Genomic DNA, 12,182 nt, shown 5'->3' with positions numbered 1-12,182 from the left:
CATATCACCTAACATATGCACCTAACATATCACCTTACATATCACTTTACATATACACCTAACATATACACCTAACATATCACTTAACATATCACCTTACATATCACCTTACATATCACCTAACATATACATAGCATGCTACATACACGTCTTACATAGACACATAAACATATTTTTGGCACTAATGGAACCCCATAAAACACAGCTAATAAAGATTTATGTAGATTCTTTGTTGGTATAAAACACAAAGTGGCTGAGATTGAGGGAAATTAGAACACAGCAGCAAACAATCTGTAACAATGCCCACTGCAGGAGGGATAATCTTGGTCTGGACAAGAAGGGAAAAGTGGGGTGAGATGTTTCACATCAGCTTTTGCAGTTACAAGTGTGACAACAGGTGATTATATACGAGCATTTAAATAAGTGCTGTGTTATCAGGTTTACATAGTGAATGCATTTGTTCTTATGTTGTTGTTACTTTTTCTCGCTAGAGGGCGCTGCTGTGACAGAATAGGGCAGAAGAGACTAAATGCAGAGAAAGAATGAGGCTCTACAATCAGACCCTCCAGTATGGGGTTCCATTTGTGCCAAAAATATGTTTATGTGTCTATGTAAGGCGTGTATGTAGCATGCTATGTATATGTTAAATGATATGTAAGGTGATATGAAAGGTCGTGTGTAAGGTGATATGTTAAGTGATATGTTAGGTGTATATGTAAGGTGATATGTAAGGTGATATGTTAGGTGTATATGTAAGGTGATATGTAAGGTGATATGTTAGGTGTATATGTTAAGTGATATGTTAGGTATATATGTTAAGTGATATGTTAGGTGTATATGTTAAGTGACATAATGATATGTGCGGAACATAGACACAGCACAGTATATAGGCATGTTACTATACATACACACCTAACATATCACCTCACATATCACTTAACATATCACCTTAAATATCACCTTACATATCACCTCACATATCACTTAACATATCACCTTAAATATCACCTTACATATACATAGCATGCTGCATACACGCCTTACATAGACACATAAACATATATTTGGCACTAATGGAACCCCATACTCCAGGATTTCGCGATGTTGCGATCGCAACTATTAACTCAAAATCAAGCAAACCCCGCAAAATCGCAACTTTTTGCAACTTGGTCCAAAACAACGCAACTTTCCCGCAACTAACCAAAAAGAGATGTGACATCACATCCTGTTAACATCAGAATACCAGGAGCATGCAGGAGCAGCGACTGAAGCCAAAATGTGCGCTAATGCTTAACATTTGCCCACAAAGATTTCAGCAAAGGACCACGAAAAACACAGCAGTGAAGTTAGTTTTAAGTTGGATATTGGATATTCGCGCTCCGCGGAGTTAGCGGCGTCTAGCTCACGGCTGACCCGAATGTCAGCCAGCCGTTCCCTAAGTGAACCACTGCGCTTGAGTGAAGGGTCCGGCAGAGAACGGCTGGCCGACATTAGCGTTCCTGTTTCGGGTCAGCTGTGAGCTAGACGCCACTAACTCCGCAGAGCGCGAATATCCAATATCCAACTTAAAAGTAACTTCACTGCGGTCGCAAATCAGTTTTCTACCCAGCTGCACGAGAGTGGGGGGAAGCTGTTTTGCTTGTCCTGCAGTGTAATCATTGAACATAAACGCATCGACAAACACTTTGTGTCTGCAAAACATGTGAGGAGAGCTGCAGACAAGGGACAGTCCAGAAATGGTCATGAATGTCAGTTTATAAGCTATCAAAGTTCTCAAATAAAGCACCTTTTGATAGTGTCAATGTTTGTTGGCAATTATCTTACAAAACTAGGAAGTATTTTTGGTTTATTTATTAAACTTTATGGTTTTTTATTGATTTTAGTATAAAATAAAAATCGCAACTTTTAGGAAAATGCTCCGCAAAATCAGGCATTTTAGCCCGCAACAATCACAAAAAATGCCTGCGAAATCCTGGAGGAACTGTACAATGTGAGTTTGTGAGTTCAACTACATTTCCTATTTTTATTACAGCCATCAGAATACTAAGAAAAAAGAAAAGATTCACCCTCCTCAAAATAATAAAAAGACTACAGTTAGTAAACGTATCCAGGACACTGAATAGTTTCCATTGCAATATCTTGTCAAATGCTTTGAGGGTTTACTAGGTTTTCTTGCTTACTTTTGTATTGACATATGTCTGACAGAATATAAATAATGCAATATAAATGAGGGTAATCTTTGTAAGTTTTAGATAGTTGGGGTGGTATGTGTCATTTTGTGTACACATAATCTGTCTTAGTTTTCCTTTCCAATAAATAAATAAACTAGAGAACTTGCAGTTTCTGCAAAACTGCAGCCTGAATGTTGAGTGCTGAATGACTGATGAAATTTATTAAAGCTAGAAAAATAACAATACTAGCTAAAAACTAAGAAGACGAACACTAGCTAAAAGCTAAAGTAAAAAAGACTAGCTAAAGTAGCAAAAGGCTAGCTAAAAGCTGATATAGCAAAATGCTAGCAAGAAGGTAAAAGTAGCAAAAGACAAGCAAAAAAGATAGAAGTAGCAGAATAGTATGTAAAAGTAACAAAACCATACAAAAAGCCAGCTAAGAGCTAAAAAAGGAAAAGGGTAGTTAAAAGTAGCAGAACGGCAGTTAAAAAAGCAGCACAATGCTTTAGAAGGAATTGAAGACATCCCTTCTATAGCAGGGGTGGGCAATTATTTTTTCCATGGGGCCACATGAGAAACAGAAAATATTGTGGAGGGCCGGCCAAAAGGCTGATCTCAATTCTGCATAATATTAACTGTACTTCTTTGTAAAAAGCAGCAAATAGCATTGTTTTGACAAGCTGGTAAGAGTATATGTTATAATTAAGCAATGAAAACATGAGGTTGCCTTCCAAAAAATGTAATTTATTCAAGCGAATTTCACAAAACAATGGGAAAGGCAATAAATCACTAAAACGGCATCATAAAAACACACTAAACATGCAAATAAAAATAACCACAATACAATTAAATTCATGCACAACTCAACCATTTAAAACTTTTTACATTTTTAAGTTATTTTTTCTTGTTCAGTGAGAGAAATCTAGTCTCTGCTGGGCTTTAACGAGTGCATCAAAATCAGGTTGAATGTCTGAGGTGGAGATGCGAAGCACAGCTGACAGATGATCGTCAGTGAGAGATGATCTGTACCTGGATTTCGTGAACTTCATCATTGAAAATGTTTGTTCACATATGTAGGTAGAGCCAAAGAGAACCAACATCTTCTGAGCATGTCTCTTCATGTTTGGAAAGTTCTCCTCCTTGAGAGAAGAGTAGAAATCCAGCAGAGATCCTGATTTAAAGAGCTCTGCCAGTACTGCATCAGACTGCAGGTCAATGAGTTCCAGCTGAACATCACTGGGTGCATTATCCACACCGCAGGTAAAGGGAGAGGAAATCATGTGCATTTCATCCTCGATTGTTCTGAGATCTTCAAATCTCCTTGAAAACTCACAATGCAATGCTCCTAACATGGATGAGTACCTGCGGAGGTGATCGGCTGATGGTGTGACTTCTTTCAGGGTTTGCATGTGAGTGAGATTGTTGCTCTCCAGTTGGCTTGAAAGAAACAGCATCTTTTTCATGAAAGCCTTCACCAGGGTGTGCATTTCATGAACAAAAAGGCCCCTGCCTTGCAGTTTGGTATTCAGGTCATTCATCAGTGCGGTCACATCAACAGCAAATGCAAAATCTGCCATCCAGTCCTCATCTGAGAGCTCTGGGATGTCTTTGCCTTTCATCTCACAAAACTCTCGAATCTCTGTTTTCAGGTCCCAAACTCTTTTTAGCACTTTGCCCAGGCTGAGCCATCTGACAGGTGTGTGGTAGCTGATGTCACTATGCTCAGACTCATGGTCCTCCAAAAGTGTGACAAACTGTCTGTGATTCAATGTCCGTGCCCTGATGAAGTTTACTATGTTAGTAACAACATTAATAACATGGTTCATTTTTAGCACTGACTTGCACAACACATGTTGGTGTATAATACAATGCAAAAAAATTAATTCCTGATCTGTGTCGATTTCAGCCACTTTATCTTGCATACGTTTTAAAAGTCCCACATTTTTCCCTGTAAGATTTGGACAACCGTCCGTTGTGACACCTGCCAGTCTGTCCCATTTCAGTCCCAGTGTGTCCATGCACGCATTCACCTCCATGAAGAGATCGCTCCCTGTAGTTGTCCCTTTCATCGACCGCATTGCTGCCAGCTCCTCCGTAATCTTGAAGTCCGGCGTTATCCCGCGGACAAATACAAGTAACTGGGCTGTGTCACGGACATCACAGCTTTCATCCAAAGCCAAGGAGAAAAAGTCAAAACTTGCCACTTCACGTTGCAGCTGAAGCTCCAGATTGCACGATATGTCCTCGACCCTTCTCGTCACGGTTCGCCTGGAGAGCGGGACTTTCTCAAATTCTTCTTTTTTTTCAGGGCATATTAAAACTGCAGAGTCCACCAAGCACTCTTTGATAAACTCCCCCTCCGAGAATGGCTTACTGGTTTTAGCGATTTTGTGAGCTATCACAAAGCTGGTCTTGGTTGCTGCATCCCTGGATGTGTGAAGCTTGGTAAAAAAGCCTTGCTGCTTTTGCAGTTTAGCTAGCAAAGCTTCCGATGTCCGCGCCCTTTCAGCATCAGTCACGTTCTTGAATTTCTCCCCGTGTTTCGTCTCGTAGTGCCGACTCAAATTGTAGTCCTTAAACACGGCGATCTGCTCCCCGCAAACTAAACACGGCTTTACCTCTCACTTCAGTAAATAAATACTTAGCAGTCCAATTTTTGTTGAAAACCCTGCATTCGGCATCTACCTTTCTTTTTTTAGCACGAGCAGACATTTCTGAGGGCTAAAGTCGTCTTGTGACTTGCTAGTGACAACGATCAAATCACGCCCATGCCTCAATATACGTTTTGCGTCATCATGTACGTAAATAAAAAACAACTTCAAAATAAAAGCAATGCAGCTTCAGTCCATGCATCAGGTAAAATAAGAAAATATGTTTATATTGTAATTTCCAATTAATGTTACACGGGCCGGTCAGAGTCAATCAAAGGGCCGTATGCGGCCCTGGGGCCGTACAATGCCCAGGTTTGTTCTATAGGGAACATTCAATTCAATTCAATTCAATTCAATTCAAAAATACTTTATTAATCCCAAAGGGAAATTAAATGTTGTTGTAGCTCATTATCCTGGTTTCGTTAAAGAGTTGTTATAGTTGCTGATGGCAGTGGGCAGGAAGGATCTCTTATAGTGGTCTATCCCGATGTGTCCTTGATCCTGGTGTCCTCAAAGAGCCCCACCAGGTGAGCCTCGCTGGCCTCCTGTGGAGCAATGACGGCCGAGCTCTTGAAGCGCAGGTTGGTCTTGAACTCTTGGGCGATCTCCCGGACCAGGTACTGGAAGGATAGCTTCTGGATGAGCAGCTCGGTGGACTTCTGGTAGTAGTGGATCTCCCTGAGAGCCTTGGTACAAATCCTGTAGAGGTGAGGCTTCTTCACTCGGCTGGTAGTCGAGGCGCTCCAGTGGGTGGCTTTGGTTTTCAGCTGCTTCCTGGGAGCTTTACCTCCGGTGGATTTACAGGCAGTCTGCTTGGTTCTGGCCATGAATGGACTTCAGGGTTCTTCATGTTCAACACTGAACATGTTTGTAAATAAAGTTAAAATGTTCAGTGGGCTAAAATATCACAAAGTATGCACAAGTAGCTAGACTGCAAAAAAACTTTAAATAAACAAACATAAACAAACAAATAATAAGGAAGCATGCATTTCCACAGCATGGTCATTACCAATGACCATATAAGTCATTGGTCATTACGCTGTTATTCCCACACACGTCCGGCACGTACGTGATGACGTCACATGTGTTTAGGTCGACGCTGATTAAGTGAACTTGTTTGGGCTCGGTAAGAGAGAGAAGTGTAGCTTGCAGTGCTGAGAGGGTTCCTGTTCATGTTCCTGTTCCTGGGCCGCACGGTTTCGCTGTCATTCGTGCACAGACTCACTACCTGCTGCCCATCCACACTATCGAAGCCCATTGTGCGCAGCTCCGTGCTAATACAACTTAGAGGAATAACCAGTGTTTCATACAGTACTGTTTTCGGTAGCGCAAGCGGCCAAAATACAGGAACCATGCCTGAAAGAAGGCCCTTCGTACGGTTACCTACTGACGTTTACCCCGTCAACTATGGGTTATGTCTGAAGCCAGATCTGATCGACTTCACTTTCGAGGGCAAGCTGGAGGCAATAGTGGAGGTAGGTTGTAACAGGGGGGCCTGGCTTTGTGGGGATAAGGTTGTCTGTGCCTGCAAGGCAGGGATTTTGTTATGTAATCTGAATAGCTAACATTATGAGTTGCTAGCCAGTTTAAAACTGTCAGCCTCGAGCCTCGCTCGCGTGAACGTTAGCAAGACGTTGCTTGGTAGCTCAGCTTTCCGAGGAGTTCCCGCTGGCCAGGAGTCCCATAATTCATACTAGAACAGGCTGCGTATTTCAGTGACCAGCTGCATGCTAGCCTCAGTTAGCTAGCACAACAATTCAGACTTGCACTTTTATGATAGCCTAGCTAGCTGTCTGAAGTCTGAAGTCATCGCGTACATTAACCATGTTATCAGCGTCTGGCAAAACGCTTAACCTGTTAGAGAGCAGTTCGGCGTATGCCAGCAACCTTAACCAGCTAAAGGTTCATAGAAAAGTAATAGCTTGTGCTCTTAACAAACCAAGAAGCAACTTGCTAACGCTGACTAGTGTTTGCTAAATCATGGCACCGTCGTGTCGCCCCCTCCCACCTGCCTTTCTAACGCAACTTTTTTTTGACAGTTTGTTGTTTTGATAAATGTGAAGTTATTTTTTCACACGGAAGTCCTGACTCTGACTGAGCACTTAGTCTCTTTTGATTATCATTTTGGCTAATGTAGCTTTCTGTCGTCCTTGCAAACAGAGAGAGCTGATTTGTGGCTTAGTTGTGAAATTAAAAAATTCTCTTTTAGCACAGACTTTAGTGTTAAATATTATAAGACTACAAATCTACAGGTGTTTTTAGCCCATACACAGTGGATGAGTTAAGACCCACCACATCACTTTAAAATACAAAAGTTTATATTTGCAAAGTGTATTTTATTGAAGGTGCTCAGTATCAAACAGGAATAAGTAACTACTTTCTTTATTAACTAATGATTATAAATTATTTTGTAAATATTTCAAAATCAGAAAATAGTTATTATTTTTAAAAGAGCATTTAAATCAGTGGTCTCCAATCCTGGTCCTTGAGGGCCACTATACTATTCCTTGTCTCTCTGCTCCAACACACCTGATTTGAATCAGTGGGTGATTAACAGGCTTCTGCAGAACATGAAGAGGTCATTTAACCACTGAATCAGGTGTGTTGGAGCAGGGAAACAAGGAAAACATGCAGGATAGTGGCCCTCGAGGACCAGGATTGGAGACCCCTGGTTTAAATGATTAAAGTAACTTCACATTGAAAATGATGTTTAATTTCTGTCAAATTGTTTCAAGACTATCGTTGAACTGCACCATTGTTTGTAGTAAATCTCTAGGATTTTAGTTATTGTTCATAAATGTACTGAGCCTATAAAAAGCATTCATCCCCTTGGATGTTTTATGCTTTATCATAACTCAGTCATGGGCTATATAAATTGGCATTTTTGACTAAATTTAAAAAATAAGAAAAAAGTGCCAAAGTGAAAACTGATTTCTAAAGCGTAATGCCAGTTAAATATAAATATGTAATGTAAAATAAGTTGCTTCATAAATATTTGCTACTTTTAAAGTGACTGTCTTAGTTCAACTCAGAGAAAAGATTATTGAGAAGTACAAGTCAGGGGATGGATACAAAAGGGTTTTCAGGACCCTAAACATCCCCAGGAGTTCTGTTAAATCCATCATCAGGAACTGGAAGGAATATGGAACATGTAAATCTACGAAGAGCAGGCCATCCTCACAAACTGAGTGACCCTGAAGAAGGCGGACAGTGAGAGAGAGCACCAAGACACCTGGGAGCTCTCTGAAGGAGGTCCAAGCTTCAGCAGGTGAGATGGGCGAGACTGGGCTACAACAACTGTTGTCCTGGTTCTTCATCAGTCTGAGATTTATGAGAGAGTGGTGAAGATGAAGACTGTTGAAGAAAACCAGATGACATGCGGAAGACTCCATGGTCAAGTGGAAGAACGTTCTGTGGTCTGATGGAACCAAATTTGAGCTTTATGGCCATCAGACAAGACACTGTGTTTGCAGATGTTGCAGATCACCACAAAGTCACCATTCCCACTGTGAAGCAGGGTGGTGGTAGCATCATGCTACGGGGTTGCTTCTCAGCAGCCAGCTTTAGGAGGCTTGTAGATATAAAGGTTAAAATGAATGCTGCAAGGTATTGGGAAATCCTGGAGGTCAGTCTGTCGCTGTCAAAAAGAACTACAGCTTGGGAGAAGATTTATTTTCCAGCAAGATAAACGACCCGAAGCATCCAGCCAAAACTACACAGAAATTGTTTAAAGACAACAAGGTCAATGTTCTGGAGTGGTTAAATCAATTTGTGGCTCGACTTAAAAAGGGCTGTTCATCCCTGATCCCCACCCAACCTGACATAGCCTGAGCAGCTTTGGAAAGAAGAGTAAAATTTTAGTGTCCAGATGTGGAAGACTGAGTGAAACTTATCCTCACAGTCAGTAAAGGTGCTTGTACTAAATACTGATGTGAAGGGGGTTAAAATTTATGCTGTCACTTATTTTACATGACATAATTTTATTTGGTTGGTATTAGTGCTGGGCAATATAACGATACATATCATGGAGACGATAGAAAAGTGTCTATCATGATTTATTTTCTTCTATCGTCTCTATCAATTCTATCATAATTGTATCAATGATTCATGTAAATATTTCATAACGTAGGCTACGACAAATGTATTAGTGTTGTCACTTTGCATACATTCAGTTTATATAAGTGATAAATAATAAGAAAATGCGACATGCTTTATGGCAGCGGCTTTCTGTGCGGCCCGGCGTGACCCACCGTATGTGTCGGCATTTAAGTCATAAGTGCTGAAAGATGGAGACGCATGAAGTATCAAACCCGGGGTCACAACAAGTAGAGACAGCTAGCAGGCAGCCCAAGAATAAAGACTTTTACCAAAACGAGGGGGACGTCTGTGATTTGGTTCAAGAAGTCCGACACGGAGCAAAAAAAGGTCATATGCTAACTCTGCTAATGCTAATGCTAACTCTGCTATTGGACGGATTTCTCATCTGACACCAACACAACAAACCTCTTCTATCACTTATATAAGAAACACAAAAAAGAATATTTAACAATCCAAAAAGTGCAAGGTCAAGCAAGTTGTAAAAGAGCCGGGAAAGTTGTGAAAAGTGAAACTATAGCCGGCCGAAGATCATGGAGTCTGTTGCCATTTGATACTGTTACGTTGTAACAGATACATATATATTGCTGCCCTAAAATGCAGCAAATCTCTTTTGTGAAAGTTCAGTTAAATGTCACTTCGAAATAAAGCTTGAAAAAAGTAAGAAATGAGATTATCTTTTCATGTTTTTCAGAGAATAACTGACAACGTACGTAATTAGGGTATATCGTGATATATATCTTTATCGTGATATAAAATTATCCATATCGTGATATAGGATTTTTTCCATATCGCCCAGCACTAGTTGGTATTGAAAGTTGATTTAACTTTGACATTAAAGAGGGTTTTTTTTGTGTGAATTGTCAATTTATATTGGCCATGATTGATTTATGACAGCAATAAAAGGATAAAACATCCAAGGGAGTAAATACTTTTTAAAGGCACTGTACATTTAATAACTATTTATGACATGGAAAGTATAACCTCGCATCAGTGCCAAAACTGGTGACTAAGGGTGTAATGGGACACTCATGTCACAAGATGGGATGAGATTTTAACAATATTTTTTAGAAAAAACTTTTCCTGCAAACTCAGCTGACTGCTATCTCTCCTGTCTAATTTCTCATGAGTCTTTTTGGACCTTAGAGCTTCATGACCCACTGACTTCTTATTAAAGCTGTGTGACTTTCGAACCCAAGAAGTTCCAGCTCAGTTTCAGCAGGGGCCAAGGGCCAAAACTTAGTCAAGAGGCAACATTTTGTTTTTAGTATATATATATATATATATATATATATACACAGTACAGACCAAAAGTTTGGACACACCTTCTCATTCAAAGAGTTTTCTTTATTTTCATGACTATGAAAATTGTACACTGAAGGCATCAAAACTATGAATTAACACATGTGGAACTATATGCTGAACAAAAAAGTGTGAAACAACTGAAAATACATCTTATATTCTAGGTTCTTCAAAGTAGCCACCTTCTGCTTTGATTACTGCTTTGCACACTCTTGGCATTCTCTTGATTAGCTTCAAGAGGTAGTCACCTGAAATGGTCTTCCAACAGTCTTGAAGGAGTTCCCAGAGATGCTTAGCACTTGTTGGCCCTTTTGCCTTCACTCTGCGGTCCAGCTCACCCTAAACCATCTCAATTGGGTTCAGGTCCGGTGACTGTGGAGGCCAGGTCATCTGGCGCAGCACCCCATCACTCTCTTTCTTGGTCAAATACCCCTTCACAGCCTGGAGGTGTGTTTGGGGTCATTGTCCTGTTGAAAAATAAATGATGGTCCAACTAAACGCAAACCGGAAGGAATAGCGGGCCGCTGCAAGATGCTGTGGTAGCCATGCTGGTTCAGTATGCCTTCAATTTTGAATAAATCCCCAACAGTGTCACCAGCAAAGCACCCCCACACCATCACACCTCCTCCACCATGCTTCATGGTGGGAACCAGGCATGTAGAGTCCATCCGTTCACCTTTTCTGCGTCGCACAAAGACACGGTGGTTGGACCCAAAGATCTCAAATTTGGACTCATCAGACCAAAGCACAGATTTCCACTGGTCTAATGTCCACTCCTTGTGTTCTTTAGCCCAAACAAGTCTCTTCTGCTTGTTGCCTGTTCTTAGCAGTGGTTTCCTAGCAGCTATTCTACCATGAAGACCTGATTCACACAGTCTCCTCTTAACAGTTGTTCTAGAGATGTGTCTGCTGCTAGAACTCTGTGTGGCATTGACCTGGTCTCTAATCTGAGCTGCTGTTAACCTGCGATTTCTGAGGCTGGTGATTTGGATGAACTTATCGTCCGCAGCAGAGGTGACTCTTGGTCTTCCTTTCCTGGGGCGGTCCTCATGTGAGCCAGTTTCTTTGTAGCGCTTGATGGTTTTTCCGACTGCACTTGGGGACACTTTCAAAGTTTTCCCAATTTTTCGGACTGACTGACCTTCATTTCTTGAAATAATGATGGCCACTCGTTTTTCTTTACTTAGCTGCTTTTTTCTTGCCATAATACAAATTCTAACAGTCTATTCAGTAGGACTATCAGCTGTGTATCCACCTGACTGCTGCACAACACAACTGATGGTCCCAACCCCATTTATAAGGCAAGAAATCCCACTTATTAAACCTGATAGGGCACACCTGTGAAGTGAAAACCATTTCAGGTGACTACCTGAAATGGTAGTCTGAAGCTCATCAAGAGAATGCCAAGAGTGTGCAAAGCAGTAATCAAAGCAGAAGGTGGCTACTTTGAAGAACCTAGAATATAAGACATATTTTCAGTTGTTTCACACTTTTTTGTTCAGCATATAGTTCCACATGTGTTAATTCATAGTTTTGATGCCTTCAGTGTAAATGTACAATTTTCATAGTCATGAAAATAAAGAAAACTCTTTGAATGAGAAGGTGTGTCCAAACTTTTGGTCTGTACTGTATATATATACACGTATACATACATACATACATATATGTATGTATAAGGACGACAACATATAAACTAATTTTCAAGGAAGGGTTATGTATTTTTTGGAGCCTTCATTTTTCAAATTTAAAGTTTTAGTTTTCAAAGTAAAAGTGAAGCTGTTTTGTGTCAATATTTTACAGGTGACACAAGCTACAAACCAGATTGTGATGAACTGCGCTGACATCGACATCATCACAGCGTCCTTTGCACCACATGGAGGCGATGGTGAGAGTGTTTTTCTCTCATCCCTTTCACCTCTGTTTCAACATATTGGAAATCCATAATGGTGTCATTTTTCAAAGC

The 12,182-nt window shown here is 40.6% G+C and overlaps 2 protein-coding genes across 2 annotated transcripts in view; one reads left to right on the top strand and one right to left on the bottom strand.

The window, feature by feature from the left end:
- Positions 1 to 2,725: 2,725 nt before the first annotated feature.
- On the bottom strand, positions 2,726 to 4,981 carry LOC119616878 (general transcription factor II-I repeat domain-containing protein 2-like). The gene has a single exon (XM_037974645.1). The coding sequence runs from the start codon at positions 4,247 to 4,249 to the stop codon at positions 3,080 to 3,082; it is 1,170 nt and encodes a 389-aa protein (XP_037830573.1). The 5' UTR covers positions 4,250 to 4,981; the 3' UTR covers positions 2,726 to 3,079.
- A 951-nt stretch (positions 4,982 to 5,932) lies between these two features.
- Positions 5,933 to 12,182, top strand: part of npepps (aminopeptidase puromycin sensitive) — a 55,188-nt gene continuing 48,938 nt past the window's right edge. The window contains exons 1-2 of the mRNA XM_017430489.3: positions 5,933 to 6,297; positions 12,020 to 12,104. Coding sequence (XP_017285978.1) covers positions 5,995 to 6,297; positions 12,020 to 12,104 — 388 coding nt within the window. The 5' untranslated portion in view covers positions 5,933 to 5,994. The remainder of the gene's footprint in view (positions 6,298 to 12,019; positions 12,105 to 12,182) is intronic.

The sequence above is a fragment of the Kryptolebias marmoratus genome, linkage group LG3, assembly GCF_001649575.2.
Source record: "Kryptolebias marmoratus isolate JLee-2015 linkage group LG3, ASM164957v2, whole genome shotgun sequence".
NCBI lineage: Eukaryota > Metazoa > Chordata > Actinopteri > Cyprinodontiformes > Rivulidae > Kryptolebias > Kryptolebias marmoratus.
Note: the sequence above shows the minus strand (reverse complement) of the source record. Positions and strands in the feature narration are given on the sequence as shown.

Bases quoted from the DNA above. Each gene is read 5' to 3' on its own strand.
- LOC119616878 (XM_037974645.1), bottom strand. From the start codon at position 4,249: ATGCGGTCGATGAAAGGGACAACTACAGGGAGCGATCTCTTCATGGAG.